Consider the following 26,191-nt stretch of genomic DNA (forward strand, 5'->3'; position numbering starts at 1 on the left):
CACTTTCAAAATCCTGAGACCTGTTCAGAAATCATGAGATTTTGAACAAAACCATTAAAACACCAAGAGAACACATTTTTGGAGGGGCTGTTGAAAAGTGGAGAAAAAACCTGCAACTTCACTTTGGGGTGCTCTTTTCTTAATGAAAGGTGAGATCATAGATTTAATGGCTTTACACTAAAATAGAGAAGTGTTAGACATGATATTAGGAAGAAATTCTTTACTGTGAGGGTGGTGAGACACAGGAACAGTTTGTCTAGAGTAGTTCTGGAGGCCCCATTCCTGGAACTGTTCAAGGCTAAATTTGATGGTGCTTGGAGCAACTTTATCTAGTGGAAAGTGTCCCTGGCCATAGCAGAGGGGTCTTTAAGGTCCCTGGAAACTCAGACCATTCTATGATTCTATGATCATATCATCATAATTTTATTGTAAAATATCTATTAATTATAATGATATAGATATAAATATAATTAGATTGTGCTAATTGTGTAGTTATAATTATTATATAATCCTCAGTCTCCAACAGTTGCTTAAGGAAAAAAAAAAAAGTGACATGAAAATCAGAACAATAACACTGAATAACACTGCAATTCATACAATCTGCAAAAACCCTCTTATTTTTCAAAGTTTGGTACAAAATAAAAACCAGTTATCACAAAATATGTCTATTTTAAATAATGTTTGTCCTCTGGATCACTGCTGTCCCTGGACTCAGCATATGCTAACTGATGTGAATGAACTGAGAAGAAGAAGGGCGGCGTGTTTCTGCTCCAAATTGCAAAGTTTCATAGACGATTGTAACATTCTGTCCTTACCAGGAACTGTGACCAATTAAGCCTAGAAAGCTCTCTTGGAAAGATTAGCTTTTCTCCAAAACAGACAGACAGCATGTTCCATATTAAATGTTATTATTTTGCACATCTAGTGTTATATCCTTTGGGAACTGGTTTTCATAAATCCCACTACATTTAACTCCTCGTCCATGATTTTTGTAGCAATCTAATAACTGATAGTTACATAACTAGACCTTTTAGGGTTTTATTCATATTATTTAAATTTTTACCCATAATATGCATATGCATACTTCTCTAAAGGTATTCATATACATTGATAAGGTTTCCATGAGTGTTTGCTCATGCAGATAAAGACACAACTCATCTATAAAGAGGACATGCCTTTTAATGCCACTGAAAAGCAACATTATAGATATGCTGAAGCCAGATACTTCCACTGTGGGTCTTTTATGAAAAGTTTTCACTGACAGCAGTAGATGGGGGAGGTCCTAAAATACTGCCATATCTTCTACTGGACTTTTTTTTCTGTTGTGTTCACCAGCCAACTTATCACCAGCATTAGGTAAATAGGAGCTAGAGAGTTTTTTCAAATTCTAAAACATTTTTTTTCTCTCACCACTGAAAGGTGTTAATTGACACTGAAAGAGCTAATGCAGGACACTTCCCAGAGGAGTCTGGGATTAGGAGAGTAGCAGTTAAGAATGGCAAAGTGAAAATCTATTGGCAATAGGCATTTCTTCTTCTGTGTAGTAAGATGCTTCTATCATTACATCTAGCAATAGTTTGATATGATCAGTCTTCTCTCAACAGACTGACACTACAAACTGACAAATCTAGCCCAGGAATTAGTATCAAACAAAGGAAAAACATTTTAGGAAGGCCAAGAAAGTAAAAAAATCACAGCACGTGCTTGGATTCAGTTTCTTAAAGTCTTAAAGTTAAAAAATTTTGCTTTTTATTCAGAAACAAAAGATTCATAATTACAAAATCTGCAAGCAAAATGTTACTTTAAACACTTCCTAGTCCCTGACTGATTCCAGCATAATGTCACAACAGATTTCATAAAGCTGATCGTTACTTTATGAGTTTGGCCATCCAGAAACTTTTCCACCTGCGGTATAGTTTGTCTGTAGTGTCTATTTCTATGGGATATCAGTAGTATCAGTATCTACAGGAGATTGCTTGAAAGGCCTCACTGAGCTGAGGAAAACCCTATGCACGTCTCACCTCTTGTCTACATGGGTTGTTACAGGAGGCAGTGTGATTGGTCTGGTGTGGTTTGTCCTTGCTAAGGACACTGTCCATGCTCCCAACCACTTTATTCTCCTTCAGTCATCTGGACATGGCTTCCCAAAGGAGTCACTTCATAACTTCCTTCACCATGCACCTAAGGTGAGGCTGCCCAGCCTGATATCCCCCGACCCGCCTCCTTGACCCTTTGGAACAAGACCACACAGTATTTACCTTTCTCAAGCCATCAGAAACCCCTCTCTGAAACACCGTGACAGTCTGAAGGTCATACAGAGTTACAGCACCCTGAGGGGCATTCCACGGGGTTCCATGGGGTTGTTTGTGTCCACCCTACTTAAGTAGTCCTTAACTCCACCCTCCCTTACCCTGGGCAACATTTAATTCTCCAAGGCCTTGATAATAAGTTTAGGGACCTAGGAGACCTGAAGACAAACACAGCCTAACCCTAACCCTAAAAAAATCAAGGCAAAAATGTCACTATTAGTCTTAGACTTTTCCACGTAATCCCTTATTGCTGCTCTTCATGTCCCTTGATCATATTAACTGCTGCTTAGTATGGGCTTTCCAAACTCCACCCTTTTTGTTTCTCAAAAAGTTATTGGTGCTTTGACCTGTTTTTGTGTAACAAAGAGGCTGTGTGCTATTTCTGAAACTGCTTTTGGCAAACACACAATGGTGAAAAAAGCTATCCAGCTTTCCAGGGGCCAGGGCTACTGCTCTATGTTTCTCAATCCATCCTAGACTGCACCTCATCAGCTGCACTTGTCTGCTGGATCAGAGCTCAGACCACAAAAGTTCACTTTCCTGTACCTTGAATAAGCACATTTTGAAACAATAAACATGACTAATATTCCCTCCATTTTATGTCTGTGTTATACAGCTGATCAGGAGCCATTCTACATCAGAGATCCATCAGCAGCAACACCAAGCCTCCTCAGCCTTGCTGAAAAATCACTTACAATTCACAGCTTCAGGTGCAGGTGGCACTGCATGACACAATGCATGGGTTTTGCTCTTTCTGTGTTTACATTCCTTCTGTTCTAGATGGCAGGGACAGCCTCTAACATTTTCACAGCTCATACCCGTGACAGGCAGCTGAGGTTGTTTCTTAGAGAGTGTAATAAAAGAACACTTGAGCAGAGATGGTTTTTTTTTTAAGTTATAGGAATTTCTGTTTGGAATGTGTTAGGCTTTGTTAGGGGAATAGATTTTACTATTCCATCAAAATCTGATGCAGAAAATTCAGTGGGTTCTTTTTAATGAGCAAATATGAGACACGAGAAAAATAAGTATGCCAGTTAAGATCCACACAGCAGGAATTCAGAGATCCCATAATTGTTTGAATTCCACCTCCTTCCCCAGCCTCATACATGGGGAAAAAGCACATTACCTTCACTTTTGGTGCTTCAGAGGTAATTTTGTCTTTGAGACTTTTAACCAATTTTTAACTGTTTCTGCTGTATACAAAATAAAAAACTGACAGTAGTTTTGCTAGTGTCGGTTCAGAACAGAAGCAGTCTATAGCAGATAAGTCTTTATGTCCTTAGTTAAATGCTCCTGCCTGACCTTGCTGGATCCCTTATGCAGTTTTCAGTAAAGGGCTCATGCATGTATGTATGTATGCATTTTTAACTCTTAATAGGAGAAATGAAATATTTAGCAATCTGCTATGCAAGGTGCTACCATTTTTCTGGGTGCTCGGTCAAAAAACAAACAAACAACAACAACAACAAAAAACCATACATGAGGAACATTTAGAACCAGCTTTTAAATTAAGCCTATTTTCTCTCAACATACTGAATACCGTAAATGCTAGTTCTGGAAACTATTACGACATTTTTAGAGCTGAAAAGTAATTATAATGAGATCTTGCAAACAATGAACTCTATTCTCCTTCTGACATACAGAAGGATTTACGAACACATTATTGCCTGTGCATTCAAAGAAAAGTCCCTTGTGCATCAGCAAAATAGGACGCAAATAACCACAAAGCTCTTCCACAATTACAGTGCTAGTTTCACCCATTTAAGTTTTATTTAGTATTATCATTAGTATTGTACTAACAGTAGATGGCAACATTTTGTTGAAACTTGGAAAACCTTTGTGTGCTTTACAAAGTCATTTCAGTTCTGGTTTTACTCATGAGACTTAGGCATAAAGAAAAATAGCATATAGCATATAATTAGAAACTATAAATTAACCAAATTGTTTAATTATCTGTATAAATTAATATTGCAATTATCTTATTACCTTCAAAACTCCGGCTTGCCCAGGAGACTTTCTGAGTGAAATCCAGATATGCTCTGACTGTTTGGTGATTTGGTAAAATGTCAATGTCCTAAGGGTTAAGCTTTCTTTACACAAAATCATAACCAGAGAAAAGCAGCAGGTTAATTCCTTAAGAAGGTATGAATAAAGCTTTTCCTGAACTGCCAGCATCTCAGCATGTTTGGATCAAGGTTTTCAGAATTTAAAGGTATTTAAAACTCTCCAATTCTTCTCCACATCTTTTTCCCCTGACAGATGCTCAGAATATTCCCAGTTAATGCTGAAGTTGATGAGAATTCTGCTGCTGATTTGATGGAAATGGGAACACCCCTTGTAATGTTACAGGATAGAACTCAGCTACTAAGATCACGATAAAACTGAAATCTCTTAACCCTTTAGAACTTCTCTTGTAATAGGTGTCTGCAGATGTGCACAGATGTCAGGTGCAGGCTTGTGTATAAGGTGAAGCACAATCTCTCTACTCACCCAACTGGGCAAGTATCAACATCTTGGGCTGTATTCTAGTCTTTGGATACACACAGAAGGTGCTTGTGTAATGTCAGGCCAAAGGTTTAGGAAAGGAAATGTGAGCTGCTTGGAACTACCTCGATATACTAACGAAACTAAGGCTATTTGTGTGTTTGATTACACTAGGCAGCACTGCCTGAACTAAAGACTTGCCTTCTAGATCTGTTCATGCAACATATTTTATTCCAGTTTTAGTTGCTTAAACTAACCTTTAAACTAATCTTTTTTGTAACATATATCTGTGTATGTGTGATTCCTTGTCTGGATCTGACTTGAAATCTTGAGCTACATCTTCACAACAACAGCAACAACAGAAAAGACCATATAGCCATGGAACATTCACCACATTTTTGTGTTAAAGTTACAGTGAAAGTAAAAAGCAGATCAGCAGGTATCTTAATGGTGCATGGCTTTGTGAACCTCTTCGACCATGGCACAGTATTCTCCATGGATAATGCATCAATCACTGCAAAAGACCAAGGCATTATTCCTGGCTTTCAGAAGCACAGCCTGGGCCTTGTGCTGTTTGTGCAGACAAGTACAGAAAGAATGTCATTTGAGAGGGAGAGTGGGAGCTGAGTGAAGAGAGGGGGCCCTTTTATGGGGGAGAGAGAAGAAAAAAGAAAGGAAGAAGGCTCAGACGCTGGAAAGCAAGATGACTTTTAAGCTGCCAAGGGTTTAACAAAGGCAATCCTGAGGTTATCCAAGAGGAAGTGAGTTTCTTATCATAAATAAATAGATGATTTCATGGGTATGCTCTGGATCTCACCACACTTCTATGTGTATCCTATTAAGTGGTGTTTGGACTCTGACTTTTTCTAGTGGAAGGATCTCTTCTGCAGAACTTCACTGAAGGCTGCGCATCCCACAGAGCATTTTTGTGGATGTGGAAGAGTTCAGCAAGTGTCCCATATATTTACGCTTTTTCTCTGATAATGAAATATAATGAAAAATAGATAGATAGATAGATAGATAGATAGATAGATAGATAGATAGATAGATAGATAGAGTATTAAGAAATTGAATACTCTGTAATAATAAAATCTAGTAAAGGTAGGGCAGCCTCTATATTCTTCAGATACACGGAGATTAAGTTATTTCTAAAGATGTGTTTTATTAGAAGAAAGCAGAAGCATCTAGAGATATAGGTAAATAGACTAGGATTAGGTAACTGAGGCTGCATTCTGTACTTTGATTGTGACTGCAGAATTCCTTTGAGTATATCTTTCTGCAAGAAATCCAGTGCAGCTGCTTGAGAAGCCCCCGGCTGTGGCATGAGTAAGAATAAGAAGCTGCTAAAACTTTGGATGGCTGCTAGTGCAAGAGAATGTCCTACCAAAAAGACAGAAGGGTTTAAAAGCTGAAAAGCAAAACAAATCAGGAGATTCAGAGTCCCTCATCTTAAGAAACAATGTGTGTTATACCTACAATATACGATGCCAAAGTAGATTTCTGTTTGCAAAATTAAGGAGTCAGTAAGCAACTGAATGATCCCAGAAAGAATTAGTCAGGAAAGAAAGGCACACATTATCAGTATTCTCTCCTAAAACAACAATGCATTTAGCCAGCAGCTGCCTACTAGCAGTGTGTGCCATTTTATGAATTTGGAGGACACGAACACAGCCAACCCAAGAGGTTAAATGGAGAGGTTGGAGCATAACTTTTTATACACTTCAGCTTGAAAATAACATGGGTAAAAGAGGGCCTCTGATTTGATGCTGCCTTTTCTGGAATGTACAGTGCAACTGGATCTAAATTTTGGGAGAGTGCCCAGTTTCAGATGTCTAAAGCCTCTGTTGAAAGCAGTGGAGACTATACACTGCCAAAGTTTTATGTATGCAACTGCAGATTGATTGCCTAATGGCAGTGGTGGGCTTTGATCATGAATGTCTGGAGAGAGAAGTCACAGTAGGTGCCCTTTCCCCCATTTTTCCTTTTATCCTTCTAACTCTACTGTTTTGCTGTTTCCCCCCAGCATTTACTACAATCCTTTCACTGATACCTGAGATATAAATGTTCCTCTCCCCCCATTTATTTTTTTAGCAGCTTGCTAGTTGAGGACTGTTCAAGAGGAGCTAACTGGAGAAGGTGCATGGTATGCAATTGCTCTAACACGTTGCCTATTTCAGGCTTTATGGGTGAGAGAAACAGATGAAGATAATTTCCTCTCATTTTCTGTTTCTTATTAGTAAATTGTGAGGAATTCTTAGGTACAGAACATCCAAGTGGAATCATCATCCCTATGCAAAGGAAAATTATTTCCTTACAGTTTGGTCAATATGTGAGTCAGAGTCACATAAAAGATGTAATAAGCTGCTTCTGCTTGCAATTAGAGGTTTTGTTCTGATGGCAAATTAAAATTTAAGTCCAGTAGAATTAGGTGTGAAATCTTGCAGATTCCCAGCTAACTGTATATTGTGATTCCATTTGGCAGCTAATAAGGCTCAGAAAATTGCTTTTATTGGCCTGTACTTTCCATTTTACATATACTTCTGGAATTGTGCGAAATGACAGCAAACTGCCATGAATATATATTTAGTCTATATTCACTTCTCACTTCCTTCCCTTAATGAAAATAAGGGAAGAACATCAATTTTTATTCCTTTTTGCAGAAAAAAAGAGAGTAGCAGTCTTAATACTTACACACCTAACAGATGGAATGAAGTTACAAAGAAATGCCTGAGAGTATAAGTTCTCTTGCCTAGTGAAAAATCTTGCACAGTTAAAGAATTCAACCCTTTTTTTTTTTTTTTTTTTTTTTTTTTTTTTAAATAAATCATACTTTCCCTAAAATCTGCCTGTTCATTCTTCTTTATATCTGCAGTTATGGGGAATCATCTCAGAAGCTTCCAATTCTGCCACAAAGACAGATGTTTGAACAATTCCCTCCTGTTCAGTATCAGCTGTTCAGCAGAGCTTGCCTCAGAAATAAAGTACCAGTTACCTCTAATTCTGGCTGCCTTTTCAGGAATGATGCAGGGAATTTTTTAATAACAAAGCTACTTTCTTTGTTCTGAACCTCTGGCAAACACAGATTTAGCTCATCAACAGTAGGACTTGCTTGGGCTCCTTGCTCTTAGACTTTATTTGCAGACCAACTGGTATCATTTTTATGAAGCCATGGTGGGGGGTCATTGCACTGAGTCCCCCAGGAATTCTGCATCTTCCCCTTTCAGGCATGATGGATTCATTTATTTGTTGAATAAAAGCAGAGGCCAGGTTAGATCACTTGAGAAAGAATGTAGGTAGCCTTATGGTGTGCCTGCTGTGGGTGCAAGGTGAGGAAGTGAATCTGACATACTATTCAAAGATAAACAGTCTTGAAGGTCTAGTTGAAGCTGTTCCTCCTCATTGAAGAGGGGTGGACTAAAGAACATTCAAAGTTCCCCTCAAACTATTCTGTGATTCTATGGAGGCTACATTACCACATTGTCTTACTCATAAGTGTCCTTAGGTGTGGATGTGAAGAGGATACAAAGAAATGAAATGAAAAATACTTAAACCAGATGAGGATATAGTGTCAATATGTTTTTCAGAGTTGTCATATTCTTTGCTCTAAATAAGCTTCACAAGGAGTGGCATAAATATAAAAAAAAAATATGTATTTCTGTTTTCCTTTCTATTGGTACCTACCTTATAGGCAGGTTATAGGAGAGGTTCTTTTCCTTCAGAATCCAAAAGCCTTCTGAGAAGTGAGTCACAAAACAAAAAAATGAAAACAAGCCTTTGCATACTAGAATCTTGACCAGGGCAGGGGGTATAAATTTTCCTAGAAATGAACTCCCATGAAAAAAAACCCATAAAACCCCATAAAAGATTAAGTATAGAAAATAATGGCAATCCAAAAATATGGTAACAAAACATGGCAAATCACTTTTGGAGGGAAACCATTTCATATTTATGAATTAGGCTGACCTCTGCATACTTGACCAAAGTTCTTATTTTACCACTCCTGAGCTCATAAAAGAGGGTATATTTCATCCCAGGGGTAATGTTAAGATACTGTGAGTTAAGCCCAGAAATATGTGCTGAACATCCCCCATTAACAGACGGGGTGGAGTCTTGTGCATAGGACTAAGTCCTGAGTAACCCTTTCACAGCCTTCCTTCTCTCATGTCCATCTCTGCTCTGTGCTCTGCTCTGAGGAAACTTTTCTGTGCAGAGACATGACAGACCATGTGGCGACTGGATTTGCTGGAGTCCTTGTGAGATGTCTTCGTTCACATTTGATATTTGCTCTTAGGTATTCAGCAGTTATTGGTGGACAAGAAACACCATTTTTCATGCCTTTCCCTTTGTGTGCCACAAAGGGAAGGAAATTAGCATTAAAAAGTATGGCATATTGTGACCATAAGTATCACTAGGACAACTACTGTAACATGGGGTGATCTCCAGCTCTGATAAATTACACCAAAATCTAATTTGGCTCCTATAACAGCAGGCATCATAAGAGTCATCCTTGCCCCACCTGTCATCTCTAAATAGGCCATATGTGCTTCAGTTCCCAAAGGTGCAGGACAAATTCCCAGATAGCTAGTCTGTCTGGAAATGTTAGGCATGGACATATTCAAATAGCAAGGAAAAAAATATCATCTCCCCTTCTTGTCCCTATTGCCATTAAAGCTGTGATAGGCCATCACCATGGCATTCCTCAACCTTCAAGAAGAAGTCAAGGTACTTCGTCCTTTCTTGTTTGGTCTCATTTCCTCTTATTCCTGAAGATGCCTCTTTACTTTGGCCACATATATGTCAATCTCAGATTTTTTTTAGTAAAATTCTAGTAAAATTCTGTAGTAAGGGGAGAACTTAATTTCATTTCCTAGCTATGGTAGGAGCTCATGCTCTCCCTTTTGATGGGTTGCACAACTCTGCCAAACTTATCTGTCTAAAGCAAAATAGAGATCAGGTGTGGCACTGTCCATCTTGGAGGCAATGCCATGCTGGTGAAACAACTCTGTTTCCTGAAATGGAAAAACATGGGCCACTTGGCTGACTTTGAAGATCTGATTGCATGACTGAGTTAGTAACAGGGATCACCTCTAAGCAGCCAATGATGTTAGATTTGAGCTGATTAAGAAGTCGAGGAAAGGGTGAGGGGTGTAGCCAGGGAACAGTGATATCCGTCCATGATGAGATGGACTCCTGGAGCACATGGTGCAAAGCTTAGACTGCAGGAAACTGACAGCTCTGTGGAAAAGCTCTGCATAAAGATCTCTGCAGCCATCAAACTCTCTGGAAAACCTGCCAAAATGTACCATAGAACATTATTTTTCAGTTTAATGAAGAATCAGCATGAAGTGATGCCCAGTAAACAGTTTTAAGCACTTACCATGCCTCAGTTAATTAAAAACTAAGGTAAATTCTGGAGTCTTAATACAAACTTGTGTCCGTAGTCATTGTGCAGTACTCAGGAGACCAGATTTTAATTATTTCAAGCAGAGCCTATAAACTTAGTAATTTTTCCATTGCTTCCCTTCTATAAAGTGAGGCTTACGGTCCGGCAAACCAGTGCTTGAGGAATGTCCCAGGGAGACAGCCCAGCGCTGCCCTGGGGAGCTGTTGTGGCCCGGGGGGCACACGTGCGGGCTCAGGGCCCCCAAGGGGGACGGGCAGAGCGGCAGGGCAGCCCCGGGGCCGCGGTGCCCGGCGCTCCCGGCCCCGAGCCCCGAGCCCCGGTCCCCGAGCCGTCATCACCGAGCCCCATCCCCGGTCCCCGAGCCCCGAAAGGGGGCGCGCCGGGCCCGCGCAGCGCTGCGCGGTCGCGCGTGTGCCGCTCCCGGGGCTTGCGGCGGCGACTTCCCCCTGCGAGGCAGCTCGGGGTGGCCGCAGGCCAGATCGGGGCTGTTTTCCCAAGGGGAATGGAAATCTGGGGCGTCCTAGAAGTAGTGCCGGCCGAGGCTCGCCGGAGGTCGCGGCGCTGCGGCGGCAGATGGGTTTTGGGGAGGGGGCGCAGAGGCGTGCGGCGCAGAGCCGGGGGCGGCCGGCGTTCCGCCCCGGCCGAGGGAGCGTCTGCCGCTGGCCCCGCCGCGAAACTGCTGCCGCTCGCCCTCCGGCTTCGGCAGAGGGCTCTGATTCCGCCTGCGTGCGAGAATAAATGCGGGAAAGCCTCGAGATGCTCCGTGGATGAAAAGGATAAAAGGAAACGCTGAGCTGCTGCCCCGCCACAGCCAGGTGCCCGCCGTGCGCGGCGGACAGACCCGCAGGAATCCCGCCGGGCTGAGTCGGCGGGCAGTGCTCTGTAAGGCCTGGGATGGATTCCCCCCGCTCCCGGAGGCCGAGGTTGTGCGTGGGCGTCGCGGAGGCTTGCGGAGGGCGATGGCGAGGAGGTGCCCGGGGCCCGTCGCCCTGGCCAAGCCCGACCGCCTGCGCCGGGTCATCGGCAGAGGGCGAGTGCGCGGCAGTGAAATACAGCATCCCGAAGGCTCCCGTGGTGAGCGCGGGGTGCAATTCCTCCCGCTGCCCGTCACCCCCAGACTGTGTCTGGGGGCTCCTCGCTTTGCATTTAGCCTCTTTATGGGTCTCTGTGCTCCAGCGGAGCGGTCTGTGCGAGGAGCGCTGTGCTGCCGGGCGCTGTGCCGGCTGGGACGCTCCGGTTCGGGCTGCAGCCCGGTTCGGGCTGTGCCGGAGCTACCGCCGCTGCTGCTGCCGCCGAGCACCCCGGTGGAGGGTGCCCGTCCTCTTGTTTTAAATACACCGGTCCCGCGGGATGTTGTAACAGCGAAGTGAATGCAGATACAAATAAGAGGCACCTAATTTGAAGAACATCGTCAGTGTTGCACTGTAAAAAATATGCGATCACTGTTCTTAAAAAAAACCAAAAAAATTAAAAATAGAGGGGAATTAGAGGCTCTAATTTGAGTGAGCTCTACAGAATCAAACGAAGATGTTATTGCACAGCAATAACATCAATAATATGTATCGAATTTGTCTGTGTGCACAAGCAGGAAAAAAAAAACTTTTCTTTTACTTCTCTGTGCAATTTCAGAGCCTTAGTGCTGAAATTAGGGTAAGTGGGGAACAATATGCGTAATTGCAAGAAAAAAAAACCCCACAAGGGTTGAAAAGGAAGAGCAGTTAGCAGCACACAAAACGTCATGAAGACAGTAGGCTTGTTAGGCACAGGGGATGTTTATCTGGATGGCTGCTCACCCAATTTCTTCATAACAAACACTGTTTTTGTAACAAAGATGTTATTGGTCCTTGTCATAACAATAATAGCTATATGAGCAGGATTTTGCTCCTTTTGCTCATGAATAATGATGGTGTTCTGCTGACGAGAGTGTAATGATTTGGAGCTATAAAACTCGGGTTTTCATCTTTTCTAGATGATCCCTGTACACGCATTTCGCCCTCGTTTTGCAAAGACTACTTTTCACTTGTTTTATTCACTTGACTTCGTTCAGCCACTGGCTTCTGGCCAAGGAGGGCATCCTACCCGGCGATACTCTGGCAGTACAGAAAATCCTGTGCAGAAGGTCGCAGTGTTCAGGCGCTCGATTCAATGCAGTGGTTTTGCTAACGCATTAGGATGTCCAGACACAATTGATATAAGAACTTTCTAAATCTGCAGCCATTAAGTTCAAAAGTCCTGTAATAACTCCTGCAGTTCAGACTGTACCTTTGCATGCACACAAATTCCTACAACATTATAACTTCAAAGATACTAGCTTTTAAACTCTGGATCAATGTAATTCTCTCTTTAGGAGGCATCACTTGATAGAAGTGCACATCTCCTTTTCCCTTCCCTTCTCTTCTACTTTGATATGCCCCTTTATAACACTATTTACGTTTAGTTTGGACGGTTTGTAGCTAAACACGGAGACAGATTTTTAAACTGGACACAGAAATAATGTCATCTGGAACTCCTTGGCGGACGCAGTAGGGAATGGGGCAGGGTTGAAAAATATTTAAACGCACTTTACAGTACTCTGTTACTGCAACGGTGGCTGCAGAATTGCAGCTGGGAAGGGAGGAGTAAGGAGGGGGAAGAGGGTGGAACAGGGCTATTTAAGTGATATTTGAATCGGACTCGCATTTTTAGTGTTGTTTGTAAGTGCATATGAAACTCCCTGAAACTGTTCACCAAGTGCTGACAAAATATACCTGTCGAGGAAACAAGGAGACATATGAATATTTTATTACTTCTTACTTATTTTGATAGCTGGGCACGCCATTAATAACATCATAAAGGTGGCACCTATTGTAGATTTAGCATATTTAAAGGTTTTTAATATTTACATTTTTTATGTTTATTATTTGGGGGTGTTTACCTGCAATACTATAAATGTTTCTTTAGGTGGACAAATGCTGCTGTCTACTTAGATCAGAGTGACTTGCCAAGCTAAGGAAGCAATTTCCTATAACAGGTACTTTGACAAAGATAGCAAACAGTCTTATATACCAAAGAGTAGTCAAACCGCAGTGAGATTCAAAGCAGAGAATGTTGGAACATTTTGTTCCAGACAACGAGCTAAAAATAACAGCCCCTCCCCGTGTTGGAAGGGGGGTTGATTTTCACATTTGGAAGAGCAAATAGAAATCAGATTATTAATGTAATCAAACAGAAAAATCTGCCCGGAGAGGTGAAGGGTGAAAGTTCTAAAGTGTCAGTGCTTTAAAAAAAAACAAACAAACAACAAAACAAAAAAATCCCCAACAGAGTCCAAAGACGGGGCTCTGAACGGGATTTGATGGGTTGTTGGGAGATTTAATAGTTTTATGCCTTCCTCATGGCACATCAGAACATGGTGTTTGAACTAGGTCATGGTAATGCCAAACTGCACAGCCAAGTGTAATGCTCCAGCACTCGAAGCCAAACGTGAAAGCCCCATTTTCAGCCCTAAAGTAAGCTCGTTCCGCAACCTCATGTTTTACCTACCTGCAGGACAGGCTCTCTAAATGTCAGAAACTGAGAAACTGCTTTGACATACATCTCGGAGATCAGACCCTAAGTGTGGTGCACGTCAATAAGGAAGTGCTTAACAACACGATAATTACACCATCCACGTTACTGAGATGTTTGGTTAGAGACTTTCAGCATCCACCCTGTGGGGGAAAAGAAGAGCTTCTTTACTTGCAGACCACAGGAGAAAATAAGAGGAAAACAACAGCATCAAAACACTCACGTTTTTAATCCCCTAATCACGCTTTCTGCAAGCAGAGAAAGCTTTCCTCTTTTCCAATAAGCGTGCTTCCAGATAGCTGATACTTCCCTATTCCAGTGAGCGGCTCGGGGTTTGCTTTTGGATTTGAATGTTTAAAGCACGGTAGAGATGTCGTATTAGAAGAGCCGGCGGCAGCCCTGCGGAGCGGCGTTGTTCCGGAGCAGCTCGGCACGGCGGAGAGCCGCGGAGAGCCGCTCTCCCCGCGCTGCGCTGCCGCCCTGCCCCGCCGCTCCGGCCGCAGCCCTCGAGCATCCCGGCCCGGCCCCGCCGTCCCGCCAGCCCGGACCCGCCGCCAGCCCCGGCCCCGCCACCAGCCGGCCTGCGGGGCAGCCCAAACAGGCGGCTCGGAGCACCGGCTTTGCAGTGTCCCCGGCGCCGCACGGCAGCCTCGCTCCCCTCGTACCCGCTTTATTTTCATCTGGTCCTGCGACACAAACTTTGGGTCGTGCGTGCCCCACTCTCCTCCTCCGCCCCCAGCTCCTCTCCTCCGGACACAAACATAAGCTCTTCTCGATTCTGCTCCTCTGAGGTGCCCGCATGAGGCAATCCCGGCCTCTTGTTTTCCTTTCCCCACCCAGGGAGCCGGGGTCGGACTTTCACCGTTACCTCTCTCCCGCCCGCTAGGAGCAAGGGAGTCCCGCACCTCCGGCCGCCTGCCCCAGCCTCCCTTCGCGTCCCGCCTGCGGGACTTGCAGCTTTTCCCCTTCTGTCCTCCTGTTTGTCTGCCCGCCTGCCCGCCTGCCTCCCTCCCTTTTTATTTTCCCCGCCAGTAACTTAAGCCCAAGCCAAAGGAGGCATAAGGAAAAATACAGCCGTGGGCTCCAGGTCTATAAATACAGCTCGGAGAGAGCGTCCAAAAGTTTAGAAAGAAAGGAAGAAAGCGTACGGAGACAAAAGCCAAGCACCGCTCCGCTGCTGCCGATACTCTGGCTGTGCTCGGGCTTCGCGGCGGAGGAGCGAGCTCGTTCCCTGTTTGTTTGGGTGGGATTTTTTCGGAAACGGGGCGGTGGCGGTAGAAGGGTCGACGCATTCGTTATTTCAGCTTTAAATACGTGAATTTTATCCGCAAATACCAATCGATCCACTAGCCAACTTTGCAGCTGCTATTGTGAGTGGAAACTTTCTTAATGGGGCTGAAGCCGCTAGTGGAGGGTGACTTTTTTGTTTGGTTTGGGGTTTTTGTCTTTTTTGGTTTTTTTTGGTTTGTTTTTTTTTTTTTTTTTTTTTTTTTGTTTTTTTGTTGTTTTTTTTTTTTTGTTTGTTTGTTTTTTTTGTTTGTTTTTTTTTTCCTTTTCCATCTAGTGAAGCTTAAGAACATTGAACATTTCCTTGTTCCTTCCTTGTTTTGTGTATCGATCGGAGAGAGAGAAAGAAACAGTTGTGTTTTCAAAGGAGGCATAGCGGTGCCCCTACCAGCTCTGTGTCGTCTTAGACGATACTCTTTTAGAAATACACCTTAGTGGTGTTGCCATCCCCCGTGAAAGTAACGCTGGGGTGTCAGAGAGGAAATGACCTACATACGTCAGCGAATCCTAAGTATTTATTTACGTTAACTGCTGTCTTCTTTATCCTACGTAAGAAATTGGTATTGGACTGAAAATACTGCTCTTTCTTAGGAGGGAGCAATACCCATTCAGAACAACGACAGGAGGAGTCAAGGAAATGTGCATATACTGGATGAAACAGGGAGAAACCGACCCAGTTTTGGAGTTCGTCTCTTTGGGGGATTGAGGTTGTGAGGAGGGAGCAGGTCCGAAGTTAGGGGACGGGAGCAGCTAGAGAAGAATGTGACTGTCGTTGCGCAGGCAGCGTCTGAAAGCGCAAGGAAGGACATGCCAAGCTGCCCGGCAGCGAGAGCGTGAAGCGGAAGCAGCGAGAGGCCGCAAGGAGCACGGAAAGGTGCTGCAAGGAGCACGGAAAGGTGCTGCAAGGAGCACGGAAAGGTGCTGCAAGGAGCAAGAAAAGGTGCTGCATGGAGCACGGAAAGGTGCAGAATGGAGCACGGAAAGGTGCTGCAAGGAGCACGGAAAGGTGCCGCAAGGAGCACGGAAAGGTGCCGCAAGGAGCACGGAAAGGTGCTGCAAGGAGCACGGAAAGAAGCCGCAAGGGGCACGGAAAGGTGCCGCAAGGAGCACGGAAAGGTGCTGCAAGGAGCACGGAAAGGTGCCGCAAGGAGCACGGAAAGGTGCTGCAAGGAGCACGGAAAGGTGCTGCATGGAGCACGGAAAGGTGCCGCAAGGAGCACGGAAAGGTGCCGCAAGGAGCACGGAAAGGTGCTGCAAGGAGCACGGAAAGGTGCTGCATGGAGCACGGAAAGGTGCTGCATGGAGCACGGAAAGGTGCTGCATGGAGCACGGAAAGGTGCTGCATGGAGCACGGAAAGAAGCCGCAAGGAGCACAGAAAGAAGCCGCAAGGAGCACGGAAAGGTGCTGCATGGAGCACGGAAAGGTGCTGCACGGAGCGGCCGCCGCCTGCGCCCCGAGCTGCCCGGGACAGCGGCCCCAGACCCCGCGTCCCGCAGGGGAGAGCGCAGGGGCCTCTCCCCAGGAAGAGAAAAGCCATCGGCAGCTGTTGTGGGACAGAAGTACGGGGTGCTGGGGAAATGAAGGCTGAGAGGCAGGAGACAATGCAAAAGAGCAAACAGACGCTTCAACATTGCAGCTTTGCCGGAGTTCGTGGTCTCTTTTCAGGACAAGCGCAAGGCAAAAAGAGGTTACTCCGAGGAACTATGTAGACTTCAGATAATCTCTTTTCCGGGCCCTCCTACGTTTTCGACAGGGCAGGAGGCAGTTTTATCATGCACCGCTACAAAACGGGGCTCGTCATCCTGCCCCCATGGCACTGTCAGCCAAGGGGGAGAGGTGACCGGGCTTGCCAGGCTTTGAGGTTTTTGCTTAATTAGCAGTGGTGAGCGTTGTTCGCAGGCATTACTTTTGGTTCAGGGAAAGGAGGATGATGAAATAGAAATCGCGTATCTGCTTTATGTCTAAAAATTCGCCAGTGGTCAATGTCTAATGAAACAGCAATACTGCACAGCTTTTGTGGCAGCGGGGTTGTGAAGCCATCCCAATACCTCCTCACTGGGCTAGCTCTCACCACATTTGGCGTTTACCACGTGTAACACTTGGAGCGGAGGCTTCCCCACCACGCACATGTGCTGCCACCAGACCACCACAGTTTGCTGATGACAGATTTCTAGTAACTGTAGAGTTATTTCCAGGGGATGGATTGCCCTGCCAGCCTTCGCAGCCCTGCAGTCTGCCCTGGGGTGAGCAGGGAGCTGGGGGTGGTGAGAGGACTGGCACAGATGGGGGTAAAACACCCCACAGCCACAGGGACAAAGAGGTGCAACTCATCCTGCACCCTCAGTTGGTGTCCCTGCTCACTGGGGTGAGACTGACAGCCCTCCAGGAGCAGTGTGTAGCCAGAGCTCAGTCTATTTAAAGCCTCTGCTCTTGCTGCAGACTCCAAGCAGTGTGTGCCAATCCCCTTGGCTTGGCAACATTATTTTTGGCTGCAGCTTCCTCCCACATTGTAGGAAATACAACAAAATTAAAACAAACATAAAAAAAAAAAAAAAAAAAAAAAAAAAAAGGAGAAAAGAAAGAAAAAAGAGATGCAGAGCAAGTGCTCCTGGCAGGGGACGGAAAGGAGCCCAAGAGTGTCATGTCTTCCCTGTCTTGCTGTTCTGTAGCACCTCCCCTCCAGCTATGGCACCTCTGCCTGCCTGGTGTGGGGTGAGTGGAGGCACAGGCAGCATAGCAGTGCAGCCCCACACTGCCTGCCGTGGGACCTTTCCCACTGCAGTTCCTTGCCCGACTCCCCTGGGAGTGGTCCATGCCACAGGGGCAGTAGCCTGCCCGGGGCCCTGGCTGATCCCAGCCTGGCTGGAACTGCAGTTTAGGTAGCACAGACCTCTCTGTGTGGGCACTGCTGGATTAAGGATAGTGCTGGTCCTCTTGGTGTGGTCTGGGTTTAATCTTCATCCTGCCCTCAAGGAGAGGTGGAGAAGCCCTATTTATTGTATTTTCAATTCTACTATCACAGCTCAGTCTTCAAAAGGGAGTGGCAATGAAAAAAGACATTTAAACAAGTCCTACTCCTGAATTGAGGCCATGAGAGTTACAGGCACAATGCATTCCAGAAACAAAGAAACTTGTCTTTTCTCAGAGAACTTTATCTGTCAAAATTGCACAGAAAATGAAAGAGGATGTGGTTCCGTGGCGGAAAATAAAACCGTAAAGGAAAAAAGAAACTCCTTTCATTGGTGCAGAAGAAAACATCAAATAACATTCCAGTGGAAAAGCACTGCTTACTTTTTTTTTTTTTTTTTCCTCTAATATATCTCTATACAGAGATTATGATGCAATTATGCAAAATACATTATATGGTGAAAAATTGATAGTATTTCTACTTATGGGCTGTAAGTTAATTTTGTCTCTTTGAAGAGACTCATGTATTACTTTCCTTCACATGCTGTGAAGTCTAAGAGACCTTTCTTCATGCCCTTCATACACATTTCAGGTTCTTCAGCTCCTACTTCCTACTTCCTTTCTTTCGCTCAGCAAGAAGCAGAAGGAAGACAGGGAGAGGTAATGATAAAAATGGTCATGTTGAGGGCCAGGAGGATAATGGAAGAGGTAAAACTTGCTTTGATTTGGCTTTTCCTTATCAATCAGTACCATTATTGTGACAAGGCTTGCTTTTTCTCATCCTGGTCAAATCGAGCTGCTCTTGGCCTAGACTGACCTCGTGCTGCTGGCAGTCACACCTTCTTCTGACTTTCTCTCCTTCCTCTGCTCAAGAGATCCATGGTGTCCTGCTTTGCCACTTGCTCACAGTAGTGCATATTGTGCTGCAAAATATATTACTTCATTAATCAGTTAAGCCAATTAACAATAAGATTAATAGCCTTACCTTATTAATTTGAGCACATGCATCTCTGGATTTAGAGTATTCACAGAACTACTGGGCATGATTAAGCTACAGAGGAGTTCCATTATAGCCTTGTTTTCCATATGTTCAAAGTGTTCTGAAAATGTCACCTTTGAAACTCCAATTTCCTATGTCTAGTAAAAAATATTAATGTGCCAGGGAGTCTTCATCTGAACACAAAACCAAGCCCTTCAGAAAGTCACTATATGTTTAAAGTAAGAAGCAGGATTTATATTTTAGCTTAAATACTTCCAAGTAATTTTTTTTTTCACTCTGAATTTACATGTACTTGGGAGACAGGATTGCTTGTCCAGGTGTTGGTTACAGGCAGGGTATGGGTTTCATTCTAAAACTGGCTCTGAGAGGTTCACTATAGTGAGGGGCTCCTGGCAAAGCTCAAAACTATTATGCCACTGTTGGGTAGCTCTTCAAGGCTGCACTGTTGTTCCCTGTGCCTGTACTGCTCCACTCCTATTCCTTATTGTGGCTTACCTCTATGCAACACCAATTACCCGTGGTCACTTGTGGCTTATGCACATGTAATCTCCTGTCATGTAGCTCATTCCGTTTTTACATGCTTGTCTCACCTTGGACATGCTGCCGAGGTTAACCAGATCTTGACAGCACCAAGCTAATCAAGGGGTTTGGTCACTCCCTGATGTGATCATGGCTTACAGCCTCAGGTTTGTAGCTACATGGAAAATTAACACTGACAGTGGGGCACGTAAGGGTTGAAGACAAGAGAGGTTTGTATGATTTCAGGGTGTGCCATTACAAATCCAGTGCAGCTAAAATACCTGCTTTTATCTATCTATCTATATCTATATCTATATCTATATCTATATCTATATCTATATCTATATCTATATCTATATCTATATCTATATCTATCTATATCATCTATATTTATATCTATAGCTATAGCTATAGCTATAGCTATAGCTATAGCTATATCTATCTATAATTATCTATAGCTATAGCTATATCTACATCTATCTATAATTATATATCTATATCTATGTCTATATCTATATCTATCTATCTATATCTATATATCTATATCTATATCTATATCTATATCTATATCTATATCTATATCTATATCTATATCTATATCTATATCTATATCTATATCTATATCTATATCTATATCTATCTATATCTATATCTATATCTATATCTATCTATATCATCTATAGCTATAGCTATAGCTATAGCTATATCTATCTATAATTATCTATAGCTATAGCTATAGCTATAGCTATATCTACATCTATCTATAATTATATATCTATATCTATGTCTATATCTATATCTATATCTATATCTATATATCTATCTATATCTATATCTATATCTATATCTATATCTATATCTATATCTATATCTATATATGTATTTTATAATATTTTATTTTTTAAAGAAAACTATGAGTTTTCATTTAGCTGCTAGCTGCTCTGGCTTCCTGTTTCCCCAGTGCTCTCTGTCATTCCCACCACAACAGTACAGAGTTATACTCCTGAGACATTGTCTCCCAGTCCAGATTATAGAACATCAATTGGTGCATGTTGTAAAAATCTCCACCCAAGGCTGTGGAATTCAGCTTCGTTGAGGTTGCCCATTCATAACCTCACATCCTAGGAGAGGAGGAGAGAATAAATTTGACAGTCTGGGATAGATTCAAAAGGGCCAGAGGGAAAACTTCTGTGCAAAAACTTCTTTTAGCCTGCTAGCCCAGCTTCTCACTTTCATTTCTGTCCTTTTCTGTTACATCAGACTGAATGTGGATCACTCACTCCCAAGTGTTCCTTTAGTGTTATCATACTTTTGAATCATACTCTCAAATCTTCGCTTTAGTTTTGCATCAATGCCTGCTTAAATAGTCCCCCTCTCCTGTCCAGGATGCCAGTACTTGCCTTTAGCTCTTAAAGATTAATATATCAGCATTCAGTAGGCTTCTTGGCCAGAACAACCTTGCCATAGCTCACCAAACTGTGTTCTTCACTAAATGACTCATCTGGTGTCAGGAGTAGATTTCCAGACATGGGACACCTACTTGTCTTCTGACCAGTAATCTCTCCTTACAACCATCCTGGAATGACCACCTAGTCCACTTTTCCTGACTTCTCTTGCCAGTGAATTAAGGAATTAGCCTGAAATTCCCCATAATGCACTCATGAACTGGGAATGTGGTTGCTAGCAGATAACATATGGGCCAAAATGCAAAGATAAAGTGAGATCTTTGTGGTCTTGCCAGGTCACAGAACATAAATGACATAATTTTATTTTCTTTGAATTGAGGACAAGAGATATGCTCATAATTTTTCCCAAAGAAAACTTCTTCCGCTTAGAGTGAGTCAATAAGCAAAGCAGAATCAACAGAGTATAAAGAAAGAGCTCATATGGGCATGAAGTACACATCAACTCTGGACACTGGATGAACACTGAAGCTAGTGAAGTGGGGGAGCAATGCCTAACCAAAAAAACCAACACAAACAAAAAAATCCAACACACCAAACAACAACAACATCAACAAAAACAAACCCCAAACAAACAAACAAACAAAAGAAAATAAAAGGAAAATTAAAAAAAAAAAAAAATAATCCAAGGGAAAGGAAGAGGGTAAAGTGACCTTTCAGCTTCCTGTCCAGGACTAGAAGAGCCCACAGCAAGACAAAAGAGAAAAAAGGGGCAATGACTTGTCCCATGGTTTCCAAGGCAAGTGTTCCCACTCCTGGAACGTAACCAGCCCAGATATTTCACTGGTGCCCTCTCCTGCACACTGTCTTCTCCCACAGCTAGGGCTGTCACCCAAGAGTACAAGATTTTTGACTTTTTCAGGTCTGGAAGTAGGTGCTGCCCACCACTCACCCCGTTCCCACAGAGTGCATTGGTGTGTGGTTGAAGGAAAATAGTATCCTTCAGAAATCATTCTCAACCACCAGTGTGAATTAACTACTGGCAGCACTTACGTTAGTGCAAATCTGCATCTTTAAAAACTATTATTATAAGCAGCTGGAATGTCTGTGATGATTCTAAAAGTTCTTATATCACAGATTATCAGTAATCTTTTTATTTTAATATTTTAAAAATTATTTAATCAAATAATCTAGGCAATCTTCACAGGCTTGTGAATGTGCAGGAGAGAAGGAGAAATTAGGAAGACTAACATATTCAGTTTCCTGATAGTGTCAAAGAACCTGGAAAATGTATCCACGGGTGTTGGAGAAGAGTGCCTTGTCCCATTTGCTTCCATAGTATGAAATTTTCTCTTGCACATTACAAAGCCCTGAAGAGTGTGCTTTCATTCAGTTCATTTGCTGCTTACTGGGCCATTTCCCACTGATGACAAGCACACTAGCTAGCCACTATCTCAGGTATTCTGTGCCTTGAAAACTGTTGGTGAGCCTTGGAGGTTGTCTTCCTGAGAGATATTGTGCAATACAGTATAGCAAGCAGCAGTAGAAATGGCACTAGCCATGCTTTTATTCAGAAATTATTCAGTAAGAAGGACTGACTTTTGTTTAGCCTGCTGAGTCCACACTTTACCACCCTCCAACAGCTGGGAAACTTCTTCTGTGTACAAGAAGAGGGCAAGAGGTGTTTCTTAAAAATGGCATACACATCAATATCCATATTCTTGTGAGGAAGTAAGATCCCTGCTGTACAAACTGAAGGCCATCTCTGTGAAAGCAGCATTCTGGGGAGTGACAGAAACCTGTATTGTCTTTTGGGCTGAGATGGTTAGGTGTTCTATGGGATTGCTAAAGTGCCATATATCCACGGTACTAACACTGTCTGCAGAGCAGTTTGTGAAATCTGTTCTTCTAAACCTTAGCTCTTACATTAAGCACACCAGCTAGAGGGATAAAATCATCAATCATGTAAAAATCTTCTCTACCACAGGATCTTCAGCTGCCTTGATGACAACAAAATGACAGAGATCTGTGGAAGTCAGGATGAAAAAGTCGTCAGGTGTCAAAACCATTCAGCTTGGACAAAAGCATCTGCCCTGTTGGGTGGTCCTGGAGATGGGGGCAGGAAAAGCTTATGGTCAATCCTCAGGCATATTTTTTTCATGCAGAAGATTTCGTGTTGAATATTCCAAGACTACATGATGACAGGATAGATTTCTTTTGCACAAGTTGTCGTGCTTATGTGCCTACAGGACAGCCCACAATGACTGTGGCATGCACTAAGTGCCAGTGTCTGCCAGACTGTCGTCAGGATCCAGCAGCAGAAATAAGCTCTCCCTCCATTATCCTGGAGATCCCCATGTAAAGTCAGATGTTTGCATGCAAATAACCTTTACTGCCCTCCCTAATGTCTCCTGCTATCATAACAGTAAAGCAACATTTAGGAGTGGTGGATCCACGTTCAGTCTGATGTAACAGAAAAAGACAGAAATGGAAGAGAGAGGCTGGGTTAGCAGGCTGAAAAAACTTTTGCACAAAAGTTCTTCCTCTGACTCTTTTGAAACATACTCTCAAGCTGATGTGCTAAAAGTCTTGGAAGACATGACCAGAAATCATAGAATCATGTATAATAGTTCAGGTTGGAAGGCACCTTAAAGATCATTTCATTCCAATCCCCCTGCCATGAGCAGGGAGCTTTCCACTTGACCAGGCTGCTCAGAGCCCCATCCAGCCTACTTCCAGGTGTGTGGAGTCCACAAGCTTTTTGGGCAACAAATGCCAGCTTCTCACCATCTTTATAGTAAGGAATTTCTTCCTAGTATCCAACCTTCAGCTTAAAGCCATTCACCCCTGTCTTATCACTACCTGCCTGTGAAAAGTCCCTCTTCATCTTTCCTGTGGCCTTGTTTAGGTACTGGAAGGTACTATTAGGTCTCCCTGAAGCCTTCTTTTAACCCGGCTGAACATCTCCAAGTTTCAGGACAGATGCTCCAGTCCAGTGATTCACTTAGAGACTCTAGTCTGTACTCATTCCCAGGTCCATGTCCTTGTTATGCTGAACCCAGAGTTGAATGCAGCCCTCCGGGTGGGGTCTGACGTGAACAGTAGAGAGGCAGAATCACCTCCCTTGACCTGCTGGCCATGCTGTTTGGATGCAGCTGAGGATGTGGTTGTGTCTCCGGATTGCAAGTACACATTGCTGGGTCATATTGACCTTCTTGTCCATGAACACCCCCGAGTCTTTCTCCCCAGGGCTGCTCTCAATCCATTCTCCTCCCAGCCTGTATTTGTACTTGGGATTGCTCCAAGTCCAGATGTAGGACCTTGTACTTGGCCTTGCTGAGCTCCATGACGTGTGCACATACCGGCCTCTCAAGCTTGTCAAGGTCCCTCTGGATGGCATCCTTGCCTTCCAGCTTGTTGACCTTACCACACAGCTGCCAGCAAACTTGCTGAGGCATCCTGGTGCCAAACCTATTTTAGGGCCAAATCCCACCGCCTATGAAACTGCAACATAGAGCCTGCTACAGGAGTATGTAACAGACAACTTAAAAATGTACCTGTATTTGGTCATCTCAGATAAGCATGCTTGTGCCCAGGGCAAGAAATATTGTGCCAAGTCACTTTTAGTGCTATGGAACACATCTCAGAAATAGCAGAGCACGTGAAGTTTAGTCAAAAGAAACCCCCTAATTGGGTAAGGAAGGAGACTTATATCTGGTAGATTGGCTTGCGAAAAATAGGAAGCCAAAATAATTGTCATTTAAGGGCCTGCCCTGGCCCCATTTCACAATGTTTTGCAATTTTTAAACTTAAAAGAACGCCCAACAAACCCAAACAAAACAAACCTGCTGCAAAAATATAGCTGCTACAAAGTTAGTTAATATGCTGCTGGTCTGTTCACATAGCTTGGCTGAAAATGCTGCAAGGCAAAAGTAACAACAAAGATGTGCACCCCTTCTCTTCCTGTTCACCTTAATGAGGTGTGAACTCAAAGGGCTCTGTATGCCATTTAAATGTTACCATTAAGCCTCAGCTTTTCTTTTTTTTTTTTTTTTTTTTTTTCCCTATTAAAAACAATGATGTTACAGTTCCTTAGCAATCCTGTGGACTGAGACAAACAAGGGTGCAGAGGAAGAAATTACACTTTGCTCTATTATTAAGGACAGTTGAAGAGCTGAAGACTCCTGTATGGAACATACACAAGATTTTCTACCTTTCAGTGTTTCACTTATCTCCTACTCTTTTAATTTGTTTTGGTGATGATGTGATGATATGGTTAAGTGGTGATGATGTTGTGGTAGTGTTTCTGCTGTATTTTAAAAGAAGAAAAGGTCTAAATGAATAAAAGTACATGGTATGAGACTATTAATTAGGCAGGAAAAATGCTGTGCATCAGGATTCTGCAGTCACTTTCCTGGACAAGGAAAGGGACATTTGTTGCTGACTAAAACTGTAAATGCCATATTTTCTTTCCTAAAGGAAATTATCCAAAATGAAAAAGCTGACCTATTGTAACAACTTTGCTTCTTCTTACAAGAAGTCACAGAATTTTAGAAATAATTTCATGAAATCTGATTGAATTCTCCCCTATTTAATACACCAGAGCAGAGAAGGAAACAACTGGCACTTGACCCTGCCCTATCGGGTGGGAACTCCAGGCTGTGCTTGGCAGCACAGGGAATTACTGCCATCAGCCTCTGCAAGCCTCTTGACCAGAACTCCTCATCTCTTTGCCCAGTGCGTTCCACCCTGGACTGCAGAGTGCTTGCCTGGGGGAAGCAACAGAAGGAATCATTTCGCCACTGCCAAAATGAGAGTTATAATTCTCCTAGTTGCTAGGAGACTGTGCAGGAGGCTCGGCGGGGCTGGGGTCCTGTAAAGAGCAGCACGGCAAAAGTATGAACTTCCAGAAGTAATGAGCAAGTGTTGTGCACATGTGCAAATCATGGAGTTTTCATGGTGCCCCGCTCAGACAAACCTGACAGGGCCGTTTCAGGAATAGGAAGCAGCAACTTTTTACTACAATGTCCTTTCTGTGAAAAGCTCCTACTTGAAAGCTGGTAGGGCAAGAGCATTTTTTCACATGTGCAAAATGATGCATTCATCCAAAGCTGTGTGGTTTTCTCAGCTGTCCTGTTATGAGTAAGAATAGCTTATGCCATTGCACACAGTCAAACTGCACTGAGATCCTGCCTACTGCTTTGTTGCTTAACGTGATCCTTGTTTGCTCAGCCTATCCCATGACTGGACTTCTTCACAGACTGAACTGTTGGACTATTGATACACCAGGTCCCCTTTCACTTATTTAATTTTCCTGTCCTGTCAGGTAGT

General features: G+C 43.3%; 2 protein-coding genes and 1 long non-coding RNA gene across 5 annotated transcripts; 2 read left to right on the forward strand and 1 right to left on the reverse strand.

The window, feature by feature from the left end:
- The first annotated feature begins 10,360 nt into the window (after nt 1-10,360).
- Nucleotides 10,361-10,990, forward strand: LOC130265477 (putative uncharacterized protein ASB16-AS1). Its single transcript, XM_056514575.1, has one exon. The coding sequence runs from the start codon at nt 10,361-10,363 to the stop codon at nt 10,988-10,990; it is 630 nt and encodes a 209-aa protein (XP_056370550.1).
- A 960-nt stretch (nt 10,991-11,950) lies between these two features.
- Nucleotides 11,951-14,713, reverse strand: LOC130264729 (uncharacterized). Of its 3 annotated transcripts, XR_008842510.1 has the most exons (4): nt 14,409-14,712; nt 13,967-14,142; nt 13,720-13,886; nt 11,951-12,305 (listed from the first exon to the last, which is right to left on the reverse strand). It is a non-coding gene; the product is annotated as an uncharacterized LOC130264729 (long non-coding RNA). The 3 variants fall into 3 exon arrangements; XR_008842509.1 differs by having other exon boundaries at nt 13,720-14,142; nt 14,409-14,713; XR_008842508.1 differs by lacking the exon at nt 13,967-14,142 and having other exon boundaries at nt 14,409-14,702.
- A 131-nt stretch (nt 14,714-14,844) lies between these two features.
- Nucleotides 14,845-18,406, forward strand: LOC130264728 (uncharacterized). The gene is made up of 2 exons (XM_056513163.1): nt 14,845-15,113; nt 15,622-18,406. The coding sequence occupies exon 2, from the start codon at nt 16,000-16,002 to the stop codon at nt 16,738-16,740; it is 741 nt and encodes a 246-aa protein (XP_056369138.1). The 5' UTR covers nt 14,845-15,113; nt 15,622-15,999; the 3' UTR covers nt 16,741-18,406.
- Nucleotides 18,407-26,191: the final 7,785 nt, after the last annotated feature.

The sequence above is a fragment of the Oenanthe melanoleuca genome, chromosome Z (assembly GCF_029582105.1).
Source record: "Oenanthe melanoleuca isolate GR-GAL-2019-014 chromosome Z, OMel1.0, whole genome shotgun sequence".
Taxonomy (NCBI): Eukaryota; Metazoa; Chordata; class Aves; order Passeriformes; family Muscicapidae; genus Oenanthe; species Oenanthe melanoleuca.